We start from the raw sequence: 23,773 nt of genomic DNA, 5'->3' as shown, positions 1-23,773 counted from the left end.
ACCATACTTAATGCAATTGTCTGTTGCTTGCAACTTAATACCGGAAGGGGTTCGGATGTTAACCTGAAAGTGGACTTTTTAGGCATAGATGCATGCTGGATAGCGGTCTATGTACTTTGTCGTAATGCCCAATTGAATCTCACAATATTCATCATGTCATGTATGTGCATTGTCATGCCCTCTCTATTTGTCAATTGCCCAACTGTAATTTGTTCACCCAACATGCTATTTATCTTATGGGAGAGACACCTCTAGTGAACTGTGGACCCCGGTCCATTCTTTTACATCGAATACAATCTACTGCAATACTTGTTTTACTGTTCTCTGCAAACAATCATCATCCACACTATACATCTAATCCTTTGTTACAGCAAGCCGGTGAGATTGACAACCTCACTGTTTCGTTGGGGCAAAGTATTTTGGTTGTGTTGTGCAGGTTCCACGTTGGCGCCGGTATCCCTGGTGTTGCGCCGCACTACATCTCGCCGCCATCAACCTTCAACGTGCTTCTTGGCTCCTACTGGTTCGATAAACCTTGGTTTCTTACTGAGGGAAAACTTGCTGCTGTACACATCATACCTTCCTCTTGGGGTGCCCAACATCACAAGGAAGCTACTACGCCCACATCAACTGTGCGCAAGCATGTCACCCTACGGTTCGCGAACTATGTGGACATGGGTGAGAACTCTCTCCGACCAATAACCAATAGCGGGATCTGGAGATCCATAATGGCTCCCACATATTCAACGATGACTTTAATGATCGAATGAACCATTCACATACGATACCAATTCCCTTTGTCACGCGATATTTTACTTGTCCGAGGTTTGATCATCGGTATCACTCTATACCTTGTTCAACCTCGTCTCCTGTCAAGTACTCTTTACTCGTATCGTGGTATGTGGTCTCTTATGAACTTATTCATATGCTTGCAAGACATTAGACGACATTCCACCGAGAGGGCCCAGAGTATATCTATCCGTCATCGGGATGGACAAATCCCACTGTTGATCCATATGCCTCAACTCATACTTTCTGGATACTTAATCCCACCTTTATAACCACCCATTTACGCAGTGGCGTTTGATGTAATCAAAGTACCTTTCCGGTATAAGTGATTTACATGATCTCATGGTCATAAGGACTAGGTAACTATGTATCGAAAACTTATAGCAAATAACTTAATGACGTGATCTTTATGCTACGCTTAATTGGGTGTGTCCATTACATCATTCATACAATAATATAACCTTGTTATTAATAACATCCAATGTTCATGATTATCAAACTAGTCATCCATTAATCAACAAGCTAGTTAAGAGGCATACTAGGGACTCTCTGTTGTTTACATATCACACATGTATCAATGTTTCAGTTAATACAATTATAGCATGGTATATAAACATTTATCATAAACAAAAAGATATATATAATAACCACTTTTATTATTGCCTCTTGGGCATATCTCCAACAGGAGCAACTCCTGTGGCGTGTGCGTTGGCGTGCGCTGAGAGTCTGCTTGACTGGATGTGATTCTCACCTGCTATTTGGCGGTTTGGGAAGGCATTTAGTTTTGGATGATGTGAGTTGGTGTATCCTTTGGATTGCTTCGAGATTGATCTTTTTATTATTTCTTGTAAGGTTTCGTGAATAATCTAATAAAAAAATCCGTGTGCATCCTTTGGATGCAGAAGCCCGGGCGATATTTCCCCCATTTCGAAAAAAAGATAAAACGTTCATATAGACCCGGGTGCCAAAACTCCATTCCCGACTGACCTAACCTATCTCATTTGGTCTGAAAGTCATGAGACTTGGTACATGGTAGCTTATTTTTGAGAAGTTTTTTATAAAATATTTGTGATAATTCAAATTTGTTATTTCTCCTGGCAACTAGGTCATATAAGATGACGCGGTGCGAAGGTTTTACATTTTATTTGGATTTTCTTTGAATTACTTGTGCTTGATTCAAAAAAGTGTTAAAAATAAGCTTAAATCGAGATGCCCCGAATAAATCTAGGTCGCCCTGGGAAACCAGAGTGGTCTGTCTCTAAAGTTCATATTATGAGAGGTGGCCCAATATAAAAGCCGACCGGGGCGTAGTTCCAAGGCCGGGTGTATAATTGTCGGCCTTTGTTTGTGCTCGATTCTCCATCGCCTTTCGGAGACCTGTACATCACACTGATTTATGCATATGCCTTTTGTCTTTTTTAGCTCATCACACTAAGAAGAGAGGAAAACTATCCTTATAATTCAATTTGTCGATAGCTAGGCCATCGGCATAGCAAAGAAGATCATGCTCTAAAGAAGAGGCACGTGGTCGGATGTGCCAAAGGCTTGGCCATTGGCGTAGCTCGGGAAGCCATCAGATGGCCGCTATCGTCAGATTCAAACACCAACAACAAAGTTGTGCCGATAGATAGATAAAGCCGTTGACAGTGAGCCACGCCGACGACCTGGTAGATGCCGACATTCCGACAGTCACCTAGGCCACGCCGACCTGACCTGTGCCAACGGAGGCTGTTGGCACAGGTCTACGCCGACTTCACCTTAGCTGGGCTGACTGTTAGAGTATGTAATATTGTACGTGTACGGTGTACAGAGTAGTACTCCGACCATACACGCACCTCCTTTGTATGGCCACGCAGGAAGTTTTTCATCCTATATAACACGCAACCGATTGCCTGAAAGGGCACACATCCAAAGCTGGCACTTCCTTATTTCTCTATGATAAATCTGGTGTTACTATTTTTTGTCTTGATTTATGTTGATAACATTATTGTAACCAGATGCAATTTCAGTTTTGCTCAAAGAGCTTAATGCCCATTTTGACATAAAAGATTTGGAAGATCTTCACTAGTTCCTAGGTATTGAAGTGAAAAGGATATCAGGAGGTATGCTCCTCACATAAGAAAAATATGCATGTGATATACTTGCCAAAGTTGGCATGCTTGAGTGCAAGGCTTCACCTACACCACTGTCGCCATCCGAGCCACTCTCCCTTCATGAAGGTACTCCACTCGGCCCTGAGGATAGTTCACAGTATAGAAGCATTGTTGGTGCTCTTCAGTTTACTCTTACTCGCTCAGACATGTCTTTCTCTGTTAATAAGGTCTGTCAATACCTTCATGCTCCTACTACTGCTCATTGGACAGCTGCTAAACACATTCTTCGCTATGTTAGAGATACATCCCAGCTTGGCATAACTTTCAGAAAGTCATCATCTACACTTTTTAGTGCTTTTTCAGATGCAGATTGGGCAGGTTGCCTAGAGGACAGACGTTTCACATGAGATTTTGCTATTTATAGGTTCAAATTTGGTCTCTTGGAGTGCTCGCAAACATGCCACTGTATCTCGCTCAAGCACTAAGGCTAAGTACAAAGCCTTGGCCAATACCACTACAGAATTAATTTGGGTTGAAAGCACTGCTGACATAACTTGGTGTTCAGCTTCATGTGAAGGCTTACTTATGTTGTGATAATTTGGATGCTACTTTTCTGTCAGCTAATCCAGTTTTTCGTGCACGCACAAAGAATATTGAGATAGATTATCATTTTATTCGTGAATGAGTTGCAAACAACCGTCTTGATATCAAGTTCATTTCCAACAAGGATCAGAAGGGGGATGTTAGAGTATGTAACACTGTACGTGTACGGTGTATGAAGTAGTACTCCGATCATACACGTATCTCATTTATATGGCCACACTGGGGTTTTTTTCTGCGTATATAACATACAACCGATGGCTCGAAAGGGCACACATCGGTCCACCAAAATCAACACCGACCTGGAAAAGGTCTTTTTAGAGGCCGTACACAAAATTATGAAACATAGTTGAAACACGAATATTTTGTGAAACAAATCCTAGTGATGTCAGCACTGACATCATCAGTTTCACTTTTTGTCAGAATGTTTCATAATATTTTTAATATTTCACTTTCACCAAAGTACACTTATGTTTCAATTATTAGTTTTATGTCATACAAATAACGAAAGCCGCACTAATCTCAAAACATAGAGCGGATTGTAGATGTGACACCAGTAGATACTGTTGGCTTTAGATTCGTTGCGAGCATGCATTACATGCTTCACTTGACGTAGCCGATGCTGACGCCGCTGACGGTGACCAGCTCGCACCCGCACCTCGGCACCAGGGACACGACGACCGTCTTGTCGCCGTCCGCCCCGATGTCGTCCATGTGGTCGCAGATGCCGAACCTCGCCACCGTCTTGACCAACCCCTTTTTCTTCTCCTTGTCCAGCCGGATCATGTGGGGCGTGAGCGCTACGCTCCCCGCGCAGTACCCCGCGGCCGCCGCTGACGCGATGTCTCCGGCGCTGGCTCCGCTCTCGGGCTCGTTCACAAGCACGTCGAACTTGATGAACGTGTTGAAATGGTCGGCGATCTCTATCCCCTCCACGACCACCACCTCCTCCTCTTCGTCCTTCTCCTTCCAGGTCCTCGATACCCTGGGCCTCGTCACCGTCACCCTCACGGTCTTGTCCAAGGTGGCCGGGAAGGAACCGGCAGCAGGCGCCGGCATCCCTGCAGATGCCTTAGCCGGCCTGTCGTTGAGCCACGGCAGGCCGACGTCCTGGTACGTGTACCGCAGCACGTTCGTGTCGAGGCAGTCGCGGACGCGGACGCGCACGAGGCGGGCCTCCTCGTCGTAGAAGAGGAAGCTGGCGTCGAGCCAGTCGGGGTCCGCGAAGTCGGTGTTGACTCCCGGACGGAGGCCGCGCCAGACGTGCCAGAGCCGGTCGAGGTTGCCATGGTGCGCGTAGAAGATCGGGTCGCGCGCCGCAGAATAGAAGTTGCCCATGTCCTCCGCGTTCGGCTGCCGGGGGTCCCCCATCCAGAAGTGCACCGGGCCGTGCGGTACGTTGTCGACGGAGCCCGCGCCTGGATCTAGCGCGTCGCCGGCGCGGTACGGCTGACCCAGGAACAGCTCCGTCTTCTTGGCAGCCGTGACCATCTGATATTATAAGGAGTATTTGCGTTACTTAATGTCCAGTTTCACAGGTAGAAAAAGAGGCTTCCGTCCAGCCCCATTAGTCGCGAAACTGTAGGAACCGCGACTAATGAATTCTTTAGTCGTTGTTCGGCAGGCGAACCGCGAACAAAGGCCTGGGCCTAGGGCGCTCGGTGGCCAGCTGGTGCACGTGAGGGGCTTTAGTCGCGGTTGGCCTAAAGGTGCCCGAAGGCCTTTAGTCGCGGTTGGCCAGGCCAACCGCGACTAAAGCTCATCCCCTGTATATACCAGTTCAGCACACTCACTTAGCCATTTGGTGCCACTTCTCTTCACAAACTTCACAAGGGGGTGTTAGGTTTGCTTTTGGCTTCTCTTATGCACACAGAGTGTTTGATGAAATGCCCCAAGAGCATGAAACAAACATGATATGAAGTGTCGGAGCCACACTTGAGCTTCCTCATTTATTTTTTCCTCCTCGATCGCGGTTAGCAAGTTGAACCTTTCATATGTGTCATTGATAAAATATGCATGTGTGTAGTTTATTGTTTAATTTCTATTGTTTATAGTTAGTTAGTTTAACAAATGCATGATGGTTAATTATATATTTTATATTATAATAATGCAGATGAATCGGCAATGGATGTACGGTAACCGACTTCCGGCGAGTTCACTACGGGTTTGAAAGATTTCCTCGTAGTGGCTAATGCGAACAAGCAGAAGGGTTTTGTTATATGTCCATGTGTTGACTGTAAGAATCAGAAGGGTTACTCTTCCTCAAGAGAAGTTCACATGCACCTGCTTCGTCACGGTTTCATGCCAAGCTATAATTGTTGGACCAAGCATGGAGAAAGAGGGGTTATAATGGAAGAAGATGAAGAAGGGGATGATTTCATCGATGAAAGCTATCTTGCTCATTTCGGTGATACTTTCATGGAGGATGATGAAGGTGAAGGGGAAGGTGAAGGGGAAGGTGAAGAAGAGGCACGTGATGAGCCCGTTGATGATCTTGGTCGGACCATTGCTGATGCACGGAGACGCTGCGAAACTGAAAAGGAGAGTGAGAATTTGGATCGCATGTTAGAGGATCACAGAAAGTCGCTGTACCCCGGATGCGATGATGGTCTGAAAAAGCTGGACCCTCCTTTAAGGTCCCTTTGTTCCGGTGCAAATGGTTCAAGCTAACAGGAGGTGGGGTAAAGGTGGAGCAACAATACGGAATGACAATGGTGGATTTCAACAATCTTGGTTACCTTGACGAACCATTCGTCCTAGCGAAAGATGTCGCTCAGGTTTTCTATGTGAAGGACATGAGTAGCAAACCGAGGAAACGGAAAGATAAGAAAACGATCAGTACATCATGCGATGATCCAAAGCGCCACATTGTTCTTTCAGGGAAAGGAAACATCGTGGGAGTGGAGGACAAGACAGACATGTCAGAAGATTATAATATGTTTGCTGAAATTCCGCCCTTCAAAGTGAACACCGACCCAAGCATTAAGTTAAATGATGAGGATGCTCCATGGATACGGCACAATCGTAAGCAAGTAGGGACACAAGGGAAGAAATGATGTGTAATAATTTTTTGTACCAAACTTTATTGAATGGATCATGTGAATTATATTACCCGTGATGTGTTTGGTGTCCATTTTCGAATGATTCGATTGATTCGAGAAACCACACTGATGATACATGAAATTTGGAGTGATTTAGTCATACTCCTGTCTAGGCGTATAATATGCATACTCGTAGTCTTCATAGCCGCCGCCGTTGTACTGGTAGTCGTCGCCTTCTAAGTTGTCGTCGTCGCTGCTGTCGTCGGGCGGCGCTCGTGGCTCGAACTGAGGGTAGCGTAGGCGGGGGATATCGCCAGCCGTGATGTAGTCCATGACGCTCTGCAGAGTCCGGCCGTACCACCATAGCCGACGGCCGGCCTCGTGGAAGTTCCCAGGGGGCAGACCGTCCTCCTCATACCTGGCGAGCGCCCTGTCACGCCGATTGATGAAGAAGGCGTCCCAAGTATGCTGGTTATCGGGATGCCATCGGGGATTCATCCGCTGCTCCGGCGTGAGGTCGAGGTAGTAGTGGTTCGTGATGGCCGCCCGGTGCGCAGTACCCTGAGGGACGGGAGGGACCGGCACGCCTCCGGCGCTTAGGCTCCAGTCGGCGGGGACGCGGTAGCCCGGTGGGCAAGGGTAGTTCGAGGCGCAAAGCTCCTCCACCTGCTGGTAGGTTAGAGTGGGTGCGGTGGAAGCCATGTGAGAGTGATGAGAGATTGTAGAGATGTGATAATGCTGGCCAAGCCGGGCTACATATATGTAGTGAGAAATGGCGGGAAAATGGGAGCGGGAAGACAGGAGGCGGGAAGAAAGTGGCGGGAAGAAAGAGGCGGGAAGACAGGGAAGAAATGGCGGGAAGAAGAGGAATCCAGAGCTGGTCATCTAACCTTTAGTCCCGGCTGGTGGGTGCAACCGGGACTAAAGGTGGTTTTGTATCATCTAATAAAACTGTCGGTGGGATAAGGACGTCTGGGTAAGCTTTAGTCCCGGCTGGTGGGTGCAACCGGGACTAAATGTGGTTTTGTGTCATCTAAGAAAACTGTCGGTGGGATAAGGACGTTTGGGTAAGCTTTAGTCCCGGCTGGAGACTGCAACCGTGACTAAAGCTGTCGGCAGGATAAGGACGCGTGGGTGGACGCACTGCTCGATGAGATAAAGCATGTAGCGCACGACACCCTGTCGGAGGAACAAGACAAAGCAAACGGCGGCGCCGTGCCTATAAAAGGAGCATCGATACGCCTTGGCAAGCAGACCAACAAGCCAACCTAGCAGGTAGGGAGAGTTTCATCCCCATGGATGGAGTAAAGGGTTGGAAAATCTCCCGTGGCGCAACTTCTCGAAGATGTCGTCGGTGCACACGCCCTACGACATCTTCGGAAGTTGCTCCTCGGGAAAATTTTCCTGCAAACCCGTGAAAGACTACATCTCCTCTAACAGTGCTGGGTAAAGGGTTGGAAAATCTCCCGTGGCGCAGCTTATCGAAGATGTCGTCGGTGCACACGCCCTACGACATCTTCGGAAGTTGCTCCTCGGGAAAATTTTCCTGCAAAGCCGTGAAAGACTACATCTCCTCTAACAGTGCTGGGTAAAGGGTTGAAAAATCTCCCGTGGCGCAGCTTCTCGAAGATGTCGTCGGTGCACACGCCCTACGACATCTTCGGAAGTTGCTCCTCAGGAAAAAATTCCTGCAAACCCGTGAAAGACTACATCTCCTCTAACAGTGCTGGGTAAAGGGTTGGAAAATCTCCCGTGGCGCAGCTTCTCGAAGATGTCGTCGGTGCACACGCCCTATGACATCTTTGGAAGTTGCTCCTCGGAATTTTTTCTGCAAGCCCGTGAAAGAGGGGGGCGAGAAGACAGAGGCGTCCGGGAAGAACTGGCGCGAAGAGGGGGGCAGAAAGACAGAGGCGGGAAGAGTGGGCCGACGGAAAGACAGAGGCGGGAAGAGGGGGCCGGCGAGAAGACAGAGGCGGCCGGGAAAAACTGGTGGGAAGAGGGAGGCGGAAAGATTTTTAAAAGAATTAGTTTTATTTTTCTGAATTTTTTGATATATTTTTTGATATATTATTTGTATTTTTAAGATTTTTAAATGAATTAGTTTTATTTTTCTGAATTTTTTGACATATTATTTGTATTTTTAAGATTTTTAAATGAATTAGTTTTATTTTTCTGAATTTTTTGATATATTATTTGTATTTTTCAGATTTTGAAATGAATTAGTTTTATTTTTCTAAATTTTTTGACATATTATTTGTATTTTTAAGATTTTTAAATGAATTAGTTTTATTTTTCTGAATTTTTTGATATATTATTTGTATTTTTCAGATTTTGAAATGAATTAGTTTTAATTTTCTGAATTTATTGATATATTATTTGTATTTTTAAGATTTTTAAATGAATTAGTTTTAATTTTCTGAATTTATTGATATATTATTTGTATTTTTAACATTTTGAATTGAATTAGTTTTATTTTTTTGAATTTTTTGATATATTATTAGTATTTTATGATTTTGAAATGAATTAGTTTTATTTTTCTGAATTTATTGATATATTATATGTATTTTTAACATTTTGAAAAAGAAAAGTAATTTGAAAAACACCTTTAGTCGCGGTTGGCCTCGCCAACCGCGACTAAAGGTCTGTGCGCGCGGGAACGAAAAACGCGGCGAAAAAAGCCTTTAGTCGCGGTTGGGGTCGCCAACCGCGACTAAATGGGTACCTTTAGTCGCGGTTGGCGACCCCAACCGCGACTAAAGGGGGGTCCTATAAATACGCGAGGCGCGAACGGCCGCGCCAGCAGTTCTTCTTCTTCCTCGAACCGTCAGGCTGCCGACGCCTCAGACGCTCCTCCTCAGACGCTCGCCGCCGCCACACGCGGCCGTCACCCGCCGCCGTCGGACGCGCGCGCCTCGGCACGTCACGTCGCCGCCGTCGTCGCCGCCGCGCGCCTCTCCCCCTTCTCACTCGATCCAGCGCGCGTGCCGCCACACCGTACGTACCGCGCCGCCGCTGCTCTCGGGCGCGCGCCGCTCGCCGGTAGAGAGAGGACGTACGAGAGAGAGGGCGGCCGCCGCGTTGCGCTGCCGCTGCCACACGTTGCGCCGCTGCCGCGCGCTCGCGCTCGCTCTGCCAGAGAACGAAGAAGAAAACGGAGAGGGAGAGAGAGAAAGGCCAGGGGCGCCGCCTGGCCCACTTTTTTTTGTTTTTTTGTTTTTTGTTTTAATTTGTAACTAAGTTTTTTAATTAAAAATGTAACTTAATTAAATTGTAAACGTGTATATTATGTGACTAATTTGTAACTAAGTTTTTTTAATTAACTTAACAAAAAATTTAATCACCGCCGACGCGCTGAACAACGTCGACGTCGCCTCAATAAACGGGGAGCGTCTCGTCTCGCCGCGCGCGCCCGTAAGCAAATCCAACCGCCACGCCCAGTGTACGTCGACGAAGTCCTTCTCGCGCCGCGTGTACGTCGACGAAGTCCTTCTCGCGCCGCCCCGGCCGCGCAGCCCGGCGGCCGTGTTCTTTCCGACGTACGACCGCCGCCCCGTTCTTTGACCACGCGCCGCCGCCGCACACGCGCTTTTAAAAATTTGACTTTTAAAAATTTGACTTAAAGTTTGTCACTTTTAAAATAACTTAACAAAAGTTTGTCACATTTAAAATAACAAAAATAACTTAACCACCGCGCGTATACGGAGGGGGCAGCGCTCGTCGCCCCCTCCGTATACGCGCGGTGTTTTTTTTGGGATCGAGAGGGGGCGGCGAGGGTTATGTGTCCTCGGCACCGCCACCGCCCTTTCGCCACCGCCACCGGTCTCTCGGTCATGCGGTCACGCGGTCACTGCGTCCCCCCTCTCGCCTCCCTCGTCGCCCTCTCTCTTTATATGTAGAAGAGATGTGATAATGCTGGTATATACACAATTAATTTGTTTTTACTACATGTTTTCAGGACTGACATATGGCGGATGATAGAGCTGACCCGATTATGGACAACTATGATCCGGACGGTGAAGCCCATATGTTCGGCATCATAAACGGCGATATTCTATATGTGCCGACCGGACAAGAAGAAGATGATATCTCTTCTTATCTGAACCTTGACGGTGAAGATGAAGGGCGCCGTCAGCAAGATGATGCCGAACAAACGTCGATAAACGACGATCTTCAAATGGAAGTAGCAACCACCTCCGGCGCCGAGGTATATATATACATTGAGCCTCTGGTGATACAAACTAACTGATTTGAATAAATATGTGTGTACTAACGCGCGCGACTCTCTTTCTTATTTTAGCCCTCGGCCGGATCGTCGAAACAATCGAGTACGTCGTCAAAGCGTGGCGCAACCAAGACAATGAAACAAGGAGAAACATGCACCATCGAGGTTGTCGACAGTGCAACCGGCAGGCCGCTGGAGCCCCGCAAGAACGCCACCAAGTTTGTCAGCCAATGCGGAGCCGTTGTTAGAGACAACGTCTCGATCTCCGTCCAGGAGTGGAATGCGCCAAAGAAGGCACGTGTTGGTTTCACTTTTGTCGATAAGAGAACAAAAAAAAGATTGCTTCAAGAAGCTTATGGAACATTTCGTTCTATCTCCGGAATACAACAAATTCGATGAGGAGGGTAACAAGATTGAGGAAAACAAGGAGAGGAGGAGGCTAGTCAAACAGTTCGCTCTTCATAAGATGGCTGACGCATTCCGGAAATTCAAGCAAAATCTAGCCCATGACTTTGTCAAGCAGAACAAGACTCCGGATTTCAAAGGACAATATGAGAAACTGAAACATGATTGGCCAGAATTTGTGAAGCAAAAGAAATCGGAGCAGTTCATTCAAATATCGAAAAAATAAGGAAAATGCGGCTAAGAAGGAGTACAATCATATTATGGGGCCAGGAGGGTATCGCCTTTGGGAGCCTAGGTGGGAGAAGATGGAGAACGAGCTGAGGGCGCGAGGAATCCGTCCAGGTACGGAGGGATGGGACCCAAGGGCCAAAAGCTGGTGGTACGGGCATGGGGGAACGCTGAACCCGGAGACAGGGGATTGTGTTTACCGGGGCAAAATAATTAAACCCACCCAAGCCCTTATTGACGCAATGAGGGATGCTCAAGAGGGGAAGATCAAGTTCAACAGAGAGAACGACGCGCTGACAAAAGCCCTCGGGAATCCTGAATACGGAGGACGTGTACGAGGCATGGGGCATATTCCGTGGAAAATAGGGTTCCCCCAGAACGATGACCCGTACGGTTACAGAAGCCGTAAGAGAAAGATGGATCGGGAAGCAGATGTTGTGGTGCGGTTGGCATCGGAAATGGATGTATTGAAGAAAACCGTGAATGTACTAGTAGCCAAAAGAGATGCAGCTCGGGCGCAGCATGAAGATCATCCAGCGGATCTCGGAAGCCAGCAGCGGAGAAGCAGCGTGGCTTCCACGGAGGCCCCACCGGCTGGTGCAGATGCACCGACGATCGAAATTACTGCACCGGAGCCTCTGGCGGTCGAAATTACTGCACCGGAGCCTCCTCGCTACCCCGTGGACGATATAAAGGAGATGAAAGAATGTCATCTATATTATCCTATCGGGAACATGTCCATGAAGGTAGCCATCGGCAGTGCTTTACCATGTTTACCTGGAGCACTCCACCACAACAACTCCATTCAAGATGGCTATGCTCGTGTCACGGTGGAGGACATAGTCAAAGGGTTTGAGGACCTGGAGATTGACATTGCTACACCTGAAGGGGAGAAAAGACTTGGAGATGTCAAGCGCCAGTTCATTCTATGGCAAAAGAAGTTTATCAAGTTTCCAGGCGAGGCGCCAAGGCCAACAAGTCCACCCCCCTACGGTGGTGGTGGTGGCGGTGGCGGTGGTGGTGGTGGTGGTGGTGGTGGTGGTGGTGGTGGCGGTTCACCTACACCTCCGTCACGTCAGCCGACGCCCCCCAGTCCACAACGTCCGGCGGGTGATCAGACGCCGCCCCCCAGTCCTCGTCCGGCGGGTGATCAGACGCCGCCCCCCAATCCACCTCCGGCAAAGAAGCGTATAGCGATCCTGGATTATTAACCCGGACCCTTATGTACCTAAGACCACAAAGGTACCGGAGCCATCACTGAAGCCTCTCCCCACAAGGCCTTGGGAACGTAGTGCCGAGGAAGTCGACGCGGCTGCGGCTGCTGATTTGGAGAAATGGAAGGTGAACTGCAAGAAGAAAAGAGAGCCCGAGCCCAAGCCAGTATTTTCTGATGAGCAAAAGAAGTGGGCTAAGTCATTTTTGAGCACACCGTCCCAAGCCGCGAAGAATCTGCCTGACGACTATGCACGTGAACTTCGTAGGCAGGCACTCATGTTGAAGGAGAAGAAAGAGAGGGGGGAGGCCGAGAAAACAGAATTAGAAAGTAAAAAAAGCGGGAAACGAGTTGCCCAGCTCGGGGAACAAAGTAAACAATCGATTGCCCCGCTTATAGTGAAAGTCGCCGGTCCGGATGCCCCCGATATCATAGAAGCTGTGGCAGCACAGGGATTGACTGTAACGAGTGCCAGAGAACAAGCGGCCAACTTAGGTATTACTCTTCGTGAACTGTTAGGCCTTGATGAGGCGCCAGTGAAGGAGGTAGTAATTACATATGTGAAGAATGGGCCTCTCGTCGAGCCTGCGCAGGAAGAGGATCTACCTCCACAAATGAAAGGTCTGCTGAAATGGTACAAGGGTTACATAAAAAATAAAGCTGCCAAAGAATATATTTATGCGGAAGTTAGACATGAGCATCACTTCAAACATTACTATGTACAAATTCATCTGAGTGAATTGTTCTAGCTTTTCAATCTGCGCGAGCTCGACAAATCTATCATCAGTTGCTATGTTCTGTAAGTGATTTATTTCTACCCCATCTCGTTCATATTGCCTGCACTATATATATGTCCTAACTATATTGTTGTGTCCGCTATTATACATGCAGAATGAAGATTAAGGAATGCAGAGTAAGGAACATCCATGATGTTGGGTTCATTGACCCACACATCGTTAATGGATATGTGTTAGAGCATCACCCCGCCGACGTGGAGGCAGACCTGTGGCAGTTTCTTACAAAGCAGGAACTCAAAAGTGATATTCTATTTCCTTACCATTTTGGGTGAGTGTTTCTGTCTTGAGCACATTCTCTTTTGTTTACTCCATGCATGGTATGTGGCCGGCTAATCGATGAGTTATGCATGACGTACTGTGCATGTATCGTGTCCGCAGGTTCCACTGGATTCTGCTAGTAATTAAAGTTGACACCTCAGAATATCTCGTCCACGACTCTCTGAATATGGATCCAAAGCTTTGGGGCGGCATGAGAAGAATCCTGCAGAAGTAATTATTTTCATTCATTTGCGCTCTATATCGATCGGCCTATTTCGTTCATTTCCTAATATCAAGTAACTAATAACTCTCTTGTTCATTTAATTTTCTTTGCCTCGTAGGGTTTGGAGACGGTTCGTAGATACAAAGGTCGGTGAATTCAAAAAAGAGCTAGAATTCAAAAGGTCAAAGGCTAAGAATGGTGGAGATATTCAGCCAGCGGGGACCAATCTATGTGGATACTATGTCTGTGAGATGATCCGGAGATACACCTCTGAGCGGGTTCCGAGTGATACCAATGCTCAGAGGAATAACCTCCGGATGATGCTTAGTCCAGAAGCTCGCTTCCTACCACTTCAAGAGGAACTAGCTGGATGGTTCAGGAGGGAAGTCCTCCATCCTAAAGGAGAACACCATTACGAGGACGTAGAACTTTATATGCATTAAATTATGTAAGGAAACTTGTTCAAAATTGTATATGGTCATCCGATAATATTGAATATATATTGTATATTCCTCTTGAATTCTTTTTGGTTCTAATTTCAAATTTGTTTGAAATTGTACATTCATATGCATGTATGTAGTACCGTAGAATATGTGAAACTCCTTCAAAATTAAAATAAAGCACAAAAAATAAAACAATACAAATTAAACAGAAAACAGGTTTAGGGGGGGGGGGGGCAGGTTTAGGGGGGGCTAAAACCCTAAACCTGCGGCGGCCTTTAGTCGCGGTTGGCCAGAAGAACCGCGACTAAAGGTCCTCCGTCCGGACGGCCGCCTGACGCCCACGTGAACGGACCTTTAGTCGCGGTTCTTAAGCAACCGCGACTAAAGGGGACCTTTAGTCGCGGTTGCGCAACCGCGACTAAAGGGGACCTTTAGTCGCGGTTGCGCAACCGCGACTAATGGCAGTTGCGAACCGCGACCAAAGACCCTTTTTCCACTAGTGTTTATTACGTCCAGCTGCAAGTAAACAAAATCCGTGAGCTATATGTACGCTACTAGCTATATGTACTTGCCTGGCGGTACATGATCTTCAGGTTCATATGGATCAGCTGATCTCTTGGGATGCTGGGGTCAGTCCCACTGAAGTCAAGGTCCAGCGGCACAGGTGGCTGGTGGGCGGGGTTGCGCCTCTCGTCGTAGAGCGGCGACGAACTGTTGGCGTAGATCGGCGGCAGCGTCATCCCGCCCGGCGCGTCCCAGTTCCAGAACGGCAGCGCGAACGTGTCGTCGCCGATGAGTTTACCAAGGATCCGCTCGTGGAAGTAGAGGTAGAACCTGTGCCACGGGAAGAAGAGCCAGCAGTTGTGTATCTGAAGCTCCAAGTCCGGGAAGCCGACCTGGTCGTACCCGCCGTCGCAGTAGGCGCAGTGTATGTGCCACTGCTGCTCGAAGCTGCGCGGGTCGTCCGCCGGCAGCTCCTTCATCAGCGCCACCGCGCGCTCGTACTTGGCCAGGTATTCCGCGTCTACCAGGTGCGCCGCTGGACGCACACGGAGCGGCGAGGATGCCGACGGCAGGCTGAAGTCGGTGATGCCGGTGCCGTACTTCGGGCAGCAGTTAGTGTCCGGCTCCGTGTCGGGGAGGTCCGGCGGCTGACAGCTACTGAGGTCAGGTGTCTCGATGGGCGCGGCAATCGCGGCGCCTCGGCCCGTGGCCAGTCCGGCAGCCGCGGCTCCGCCGAGGCCGAGGAGGAGCACATCACGTCGGTCGACACGCCCACCGCCGGTTGCCTTGCATGAGAGACGCCGTGGCTGCCTTGCCTCCTTGCGGTGGTGGAGGAGAAGGTTGCGCGCAAGGGTTTGGAAGCTGCATGGCATGCGAGGTGTGGCGCTCCGTGGCATGCGAGAGCTAGCTCTCCATGCCGGCCAGCCGGTCTTCGCCTAACTAAGCTGTGAACTTGAGGTAACCGTCCTGTCCCGGCCTATATATTTTTTTTTTGAAACTAAAACCAATATATTAAGCAAACAGCAAGCCGCCTCATTAAAAACCTTCCAGCCTCCTTCGGTACCCTGGAAGGAAAAGAGTGCGTCTGAAACTTGCTACCGCGAATCAAAATATAGTTACATCATCTAGGAGAGTTTGCAAAAGAAAGCTAGGGGGTTTATCGACCCAATTACAAGATATCTGAGACACAGAACACTCCCTGGCTATTTCATGGGCCACTGAATTAATATCTCTCGCGCAATGAGTAAACTCCACATTTCCTATCATACTAGCTTGATTCAAAATGTCTGCATAGACAGCCGTCGCTTCATTCCAAATACGTTCCTCCCCCGAGCATAATTGGATAATTTCCAGAGAATCAGATTCAGCTTCAATATTGTTGCACCCTTTGTCATTGGCTAAACGCAGACCCTGGAGCATCGCTATGGCTTCAGCCATATGGGCCGAGCCAACATGGGGGAGGAAGGTCGACGAGGCTGCAATGAAATCACCTCGGCCGTCTCTGATGATAGCCCCCGTTGCACCACTATGACTCTCTGCGGAAAAAGAAGCATCCACGTTTAGTTTCAAAAAACCCGCTCGGGGTTTAATCCACATTTTCTTGTGCACACTGCCTTGGGTCTTTGTTCTTGCGGCATTTGCAACAATTGATCTGATCGAGTTTGAGCAAACATTAACCGGGGGAACCAGTTCACCAAACGTCTGTCGGCGGCGGAGCCACTATATATACCAGGCAGCCGTAGCAATTGTTTCTTGAACTTTAATAGAATCATAGCCTGCTACAGTACTACTTGGTGTTTCCAGAAGTACCTCAAGCACTTGGGATCCCGACCGACCTGGCTCCATAGCATCAGATATCATATGCTCAAAGCCCAAAGCTCTCCAGATATTAACAGCCCCTTGACATTTAAAAACCATATGAAAGACATTTTCCTCCTCCTGATCGCAAATAGGACAAACTCCAGACGTACCAATATGCCTCCCAAACAGAATGGCTTTTAGAGGTAGAACTCCATGCATAATCCTCCAACAATAAATCTTGACTTTAGCTGGGACATCTAATTTCCAAAGAATTTTCCAGGTTGGGTTATTGAGAGAAGTACCAGAGATAAGGGACCTGCAGGTGACCCCATTAAATTGATGTCTCCACTCAACATGGTACGCTGAACGAACAGAGAAAAGCCCCGACCGAGTTCCATGCCAAGAAATAAAATCCTCAAATGCATCATAATGAAGAGGAATTTGTAGGATTCTGGTGGCGTCAATAGGATGGAGATTTTGGTGGATTAAATCATGGTCCCATCCCCCTGATACGGGATCAATAAGTTCCGAGACCTTAGTGAGGAGACAGGCACCACGGGGGGTAATAATCTTACGGTTTGGGCTGTTTGGAATCCATGGGTCTTGCCATATATTTATAGAATCCCCATTACCTACTCTCCAAATACATCCTCTGTTAAAAGTCTGAATTCCAGCCACAATACTTTGCCAAGTAAAGGATGATCCTGCTTTCGGGCCAGCCTTGAGAATATCAGTATGAGGATAGTACTTTGCTTTTAACAGCCGGGCACATAATGAATCAGGTGCATCGATGAGTGTGGTGACCCTGCATACCACTGCATGTTGTAGTATGCCAGTCGTTGATATAACATTCGCGAAGTACCATTCCGCAAATATTACATCCCTCAGAGTAGTACAACAGAACATAGCAGGGTCCATAACTCATTCACATATTATTACAATCATCATACACAAGTCGTCTCGGAACTCCTCTTGGGTTCTGAGAGGATAACTCCTGGGTTCGAGGCGAACCCAACTTAACTTACAATACCATTGTCTCATTAAACTAAACATTTATTTAAACGAGCAGCTAAATAGTAAGAGTTCGCGCTGCTCGGCTACTACTACTCCTCCTGATATCCTTAGGCTTGTTCTCCTCCGGAAGCCTCCCCGGATCCGTAGACTATGATGTAGTCTACGCCTTCAACACCTCCTGAGAGGTCTGGTTCCTCGTAGCCGATGATCTCGGCTCCATCATGGTTGTCGTTGTCCTCCTCCAGATGGTTCAGACAATCTAAGCATGGGATTTAAGAGTGGTATGAGTACGAGCGTACTCAACAAGTTCATTATAGATAAGAGGTGTTTTATGCACTAGCTACGATATTAAACCAGAAAGTCTAATACCAATGCAAATTTTGATAAACATTTCTTCAAGAGATTGCTTTTATTTCAAAGAGCTATGTCCGTCAGCCTTCACCGGTTTACTAGAACTTCATGGAGCTCCTTTCCGGCCGCGTTCGCAGTTCCTTAATCCCGGAACAGGGAGTGACAGGTCACAGTTCTTACGCTCTGCAGAGGTGTGTTGCTTTACCCATAAGAGATCTTAACCTTGGTGCCAACCGGGCAGCTTTCCCGTCCACACTTCCTTCGGTATGAGGCCCGGTATAAGGTCTAGCCAATCATGTTCCTCCGCTACCTCGAACACCCACCCTTTGTTGCATGCCCCGACCCTGGGTCCACGTCGGTCCCATTATTCCTATAGATTTCAAGGTGGACCCCGACCACGACAACAGTGCTGGGCTCTACCATACACTCCTACGCCGGTAGCTGCAACCCATCATAGACCGCAATACCGTGGGGACTTAGGGCTTCCCCAACCTACCGCTTGTTCTTCGAACGACAAGTGTCTACGGACTTTGCCGTGGGGACTTAAGGCTTCCCCAGCCTACCGCTTGCCGTCGACAGATACAAGTGTCTACGGTAAAGCGCATCCGTTGATGAACGAGAGGTGGAAACACTTTTGACTACTCCGTCCCACTCCGGATCTTATGGTTAACACGGGTATTACGGCACAAGAATCACTGGCGACATTTGTTGTTTAATCCTAGATGGATATAAACCCGTGCAATGGAGCCTCCACCATATCAACACAATCCATGGCTCCATTGCCCACCACATAGTCATATTCATAGTTATGAAAGTAGTGGTTTTGATTTTTGTGCAATAGTGATAACCATAGTACTTTGCAATTAATTTGATAGAAATACTCAAATGACATGAGCAAGTGATGAACTTGCCTGAACACTGCAAAGTTTTGCAGTTGGAAGGTATGGACTGACCCTTGTCCTCTTGTTCTGAAAAATAGCATCATTGTCCGATAAGGGCAATGGTTAAAGAAGCAATTATGCATGATTCCATTTTTAGGGTTTGTTCCCCCCTTCCGATGTCGTTATTATTTTATGTAAGAGGTTAATACTAAGAATGATTTGGGGATACTTGATTTAAGAGTAAAATACTACCTTGGAATGTTGTCAAGGTGTTTTTGAAGTCCAAATTCATTAATGGACTTATTTGCATTAATGAAAATAATATGTGTGATTTAAATTATTATTTAAATCATCAAATTAAGATTCATTCTTAATTGTCTTCAAAAATTCTCTTTGACATTTTATTTAATTAGAGAATTTTATGCTGATCTATTTTCATATTTTTAATTATTTTTTTAGAGCTATTCAACATTTCTTACAAAATTTCAAACTTTCTGTATTTCTTGGAATTAGGAAAGGACCTAAATGCCCTTGGGCCCCACCTGTCAGGGTGGCCCAACGGGTTAGGTCGCACCCGAGCCACCCTTTGGGCTCGGTCGGCCCATTCGTTCTCTCCCCTCTCCTCGCGCAGAAACCCTAATCTCTCCCTTTCTCTCGCGACACCGTGGTCGCCTCGCCGTCGCCGAATTATTCCGACCGCCACCGGCCGTCCCCGCCGGCGAGATCGGACGCAGTCGAACGGCCGCACGACGGCGCATCGATTGGTCCACGCCGATCTGCGTTTCGCTGCTTCCTCGTCGTGCCCCCTTCGCCTCTGCTCGTCTACCATGGAGTTCCGCGGCGATTCATCGCCGCCGACGTCCCTGGCGTCACGGCGCTGCCGTGGTTTCGCCCCTGTGGGCGCGAACAGCCGTGGCACCACCATGGCCCGGCTTGGCCAGGCGCCGCCGTGCTCCGGCGCGTGCCGCCGTAGCCGCCATGGCCGAGCTCTGCTCTTCCTTTCCCTGGTGAGTAACCGTAGCTTCCTTCTCTCCCTCTCTGCTCTGCTTCCTTTTCTCCTCATCTACTTTGTCTTGCTCAGCTACTGGCCTGCATCTCCATGTTGAGATGCTTGCCGTGACCATGCGCTGCTGCTGTGTTGTTCTTGCTCATTTGCTCACTGTGGCGATTCATGAATTAGTGCTTATGAGCATGCTGTGATGCCCTGTGTAATTTAGTAGCTCCTGCTGTTGCTTGATGCTCTGCTGTGCTTAGCTTACTGCTGTGCTTAGCTTACTGCTGTGCTTAATCTTGTCCCTGGCTTGATTGTGGTGGTTAATTCTTGTATATTAACAAGTGCCAGTGCCTCTGGGCTAGTTCATTTAGTTCAGATTCATGATTATGCTCAATTGAGCATTACTGTTGGCTTAGCAGTGTGATCCAGTGATGAATTGATATGTGCTTTTCTTGTACATTGTGATCCTTTGGTTCATCAAGCCTTTGATGTGCTTCTGGATACAATTATAAAGCCTGATTTATATCATTATCTGTGATTCAATTATTGCTTAGCTGTGGCTGTTTAACTTATGTGATACATGTGTTGATGTCAGTGATGCCCTAGCATGCCCTGGCATGCTCCAGCAAGCTTCTGATGATCATATGATCATCAGTTGCTTGTAAAAGCTACTGTTTTTCTTCAGTGCTTCTATTCTGTTCAACCTTTGTGTCTGTGTGACACCAAAATCTGTACTGATGCATGCTCTTGCTTGCTCAAGCAGTTGCTGATGCTTGCAATGTTCCATTGGATCATTTGCAAGGCTCTGGTGTGTGGATTTCTTTTATATTCATTTATCTGTGTTGCCTTGCTTGACTAAGTGGATAAATGAGATGAACTGTTTGCAGTGATGATTCTTATAATTAGTTGGATTGAGCTAGAGGAATGCCAACAGTGGTTGGGCACCCTAGCTCCTCTTTGAACTCATTCTGAGTAATGATACAATTGCTTGGCTTAGTGTGTGGTTGTTTCTTATTCATCTATGCTTGTCAGTGAAACTTGGCTTCCTATTTCTGACAATATACATGATCTACTTGATACAGTAGTAGACTGGTGCATCCTATGCCCTATCTGGATGGAAACCAACATGTGTTGGCACCTCCTGTGATGCATGAACTCCTTGGAGTGATGATATGCTTCTCTGTTGGCTTTTCTGTGTGGCTCAGTAGTTGTTGTGACCCAAGCACTGCTTGATGTGCTAGAAAAGGTTGCTCCTACCTCTTCTGTATGCTACTGTGCAATATTATTGGTAGTCATTCATGGGCTTCCAGTACAATTGATGTTGAAATGAGAATAGACATATAAATGTCTATATCCTGATGGCTTGCTAGGCTTTAGGTGCTGAGTGGCTTTGGTTGAATAGATAGGATCATTTCCTTGCTGGATTGCCTTGGTTATGCCACTGTTTTGGTCTAACCAGTGTTCCCTTGGTGATTTCCTATTGGCTTCACCCATTTTTGCTTGCACCAACTGACTTGGTAGCCAGATGATGATACAATCTGGGTATTCTACCCTTCTGTGTTCCTGTGATGCATTGTATGCTTATTTATGAGCAAAACTTGGTTTTGCTCAGGTTGATCTGTTTATACCTCACTCCAGCTCCTAGAAAATGGTGTTGGTGTAGAGGATTGCTTCTATGTTGTTCTTGTGGTTGAGTTACTTGCCCTGCTCCTCCTGGTGATCTTGTGGGCTTGATCCAGTGCTGTGGTGAGTTAGCAGATTGAACAGCAGTGGCTGTTCATGTGTTCTTGAGTTCTTGTGTTCTTACCAGTGAAGCCTGTCGATGGTTATGGCTTAGGGTTTGCTTCTGAAAAGCTTATATGTGATGCTCCCTTGCTCTCTCTAGTCGACAGCTCTTGCTTGTCACTTTGGTGACTCAGGGTGTGTGTGTGCAGCATGCACACAGCCCTGTGAGCAGGCTGTGCGTGTGTGTTGGCAGGTGCTGTGCACCTGAACCTGAAACTTGGTTGTGGCATGGATCAGCTCGGCTGATCTTGATAATATCCTCCCACTGCTTATTTTTCTTGCTAACCTGCCAAGTGGCAATGCCACTTGGCATAACACTTGACTTTGTCTTTGTTTGTGTATTTACAGGGAACAATTTGATGCTCTGGATGAAGATCAAGATCCTCTTGGCAATATCACCATGATAATCATCTTGTGTAGTTTAGGATAGATCCTTAACTTGTAATTTTTCTTTATTTTTTTATTTTCTTCAATTCTGCCATTTATGTAATGTGTTGTAAAGTTTATAATTCCATTTATGAATATTGTAATTGACAATGTAATTTGTGTGATGATCAATAAAGCTCAAGGTTTTTCTCTAATGAGCTTTATTTTACTTTAATTGCTCATATAGTTCATTACTTATTATTTACTTAATGAATTTCCTCACAAGTATATATTTAGGGTAATTATTTAATGTTTGAATTTGAAATTCAAATTCAACCTTGGTTTAACCATGTCACTTATCAGGAATTCACACATACACTCTCCCCTCTCTTCTTAAAACCCTAACTAATGAAGTGAGATGCAAGTTTGTCGCACTCTCGAAACCCTAATCCTGTAAGGTGTCAAGAGAGAAACTTGTTCCCCTTCGATGTAGTTTTTGTTTAAAAACGCGAAATTTCCCCAGAATTTACTATGCAATGCACATCCCTTTCTAAAATCTACCCCTCGATCGTCTCTAAACCTGGGACATTACAGCCTTTCCCCCTTAAAGAAAACTTCGTCCCGAAGTTGTGGTTGTAATACCTGAACAACTCGGGGTATGTTTTCCTCAGGTCTTCCTCTTTTTCCCAGGTGGCCTCCCTCTCGGGATGATGCTTCCATTGTATCTTGCAATACTTGATCGCCTTATTCCTGAGTTGTTTCCAGCTCTCCTCGAGAATCTTGGCTGGCTTCTCGATGTAAGTCAAGTCTGGTTGTAACTCAAGCTCCTCATGTGATATTGGTTCATCTGGGGTCTTCAAACATTTCCGAAGTTGTGACACATGGAATACATTATGAACTTGATCTAGCCTTCCGGGTAAATCCAATTCAAAGGCTAAACCTCGATTCTGACTCAGTATCTTGAAAGGTCCTATATATCTAGGACTGAGTTTTCCTTTTACTCCAAACCTCTGGAGTCCTTTCATCGGGCTTACCTTAAGATAAACCATGTCTCCAACTTGTGGCTCCCATGTCCTTCTCTTCTGATCGGCATAACTCTTTTGCCGACTCTGGGCTATCTTGAGCCTGTCTCTGATAATGTCAATGATTTGTTGTTTTTCCTTGACATAATCAGGGTTGAACTCTTTGCTTGCTCCGGCTTCATACCAACATATTGGTGATCTACACTTCCTCCCATACAGAGCTTCAAATGGTGCCATCTTGATGCTGCTTTGGTAACTATTGTTGTATGAAAACTCTGCTAAAGGTAGATGCTCCTCCCATGATCCTCCGAAGTCTAGGGCACAAGCCCTAAGCATATCTTCTAAGATCTGATTGGTTCTCTCAGTTTGTCCACCTGTTTGTGGATGATACGCGGTACTATAATCCAACTTGGATCCTAAAGCTTCGTGAAGTTGCTTCCAGAATGCTGATGTGAACACGGATCCTCGATCCGACACTATCTTCTTAGGCACTCCATGCTTACTCATGATCTCTTTGATGTAAAGATCGATAAGTTTCTCTCCTTTATCCTGCTGGTTTACCGCTAAAAAGTGTGCACTTTTCGTCAACCGGTCCACGATTACCCATATCATGTCCTTCTTTTTATTAGTCATGGGTAGTCCGGTGATGAAATCCATCCCTATCTCTTCCCATTTCCACTCTTGGAATAGGTAAAGGTTGTAACTTCCCGCCGGACTCTGGTGTTCTGCTTTCACTCTTCGATG

The 23,773-nt window shown here is 46.9% G+C and overlaps 1 protein-coding gene across 1 annotated transcript; it reads right to left on the bottom strand.

Annotated features, from left to right (window-relative positions):
- Positions 1-4,075: 4,075 nt before the first annotated feature.
- On the bottom strand, positions 4,076-15,698 carry LOC127330858 (polyphenol oxidase I, chloroplastic). Its single transcript, XM_051356935.2, has 2 exons — positions 14,885-15,698; positions 4,076-4,973 (listed from the first exon to the last, which is right to left on the bottom strand). The coding sequence occupies exons 1-2, from the start codon at positions 15,686-15,688 to the stop codon at positions 4,086-4,088; spliced, it is 1,692 nt and encodes a 563-aa protein (XP_051212895.2). The 5' UTR covers positions 15,689-15,698; the 3' UTR covers positions 4,076-4,085.
- Between the last annotated feature and the right edge of the window lie 8,075 nt (positions 15,699-23,773).

Source organism: Lolium perenne, chromosome 2 (assembly GCF_019359855.2).
Source record: "Lolium perenne isolate Kyuss_39 chromosome 2, Kyuss_2.0, whole genome shotgun sequence".
In the NCBI taxonomy this organism is placed as follows: Eukaryota; Viridiplantae; Streptophyta; class Magnoliopsida; order Poales; family Poaceae; genus Lolium; species Lolium perenne.
Note: the sequence above shows the minus strand (reverse complement) of the source record. Positions and strands in the feature narration are given on the sequence as shown.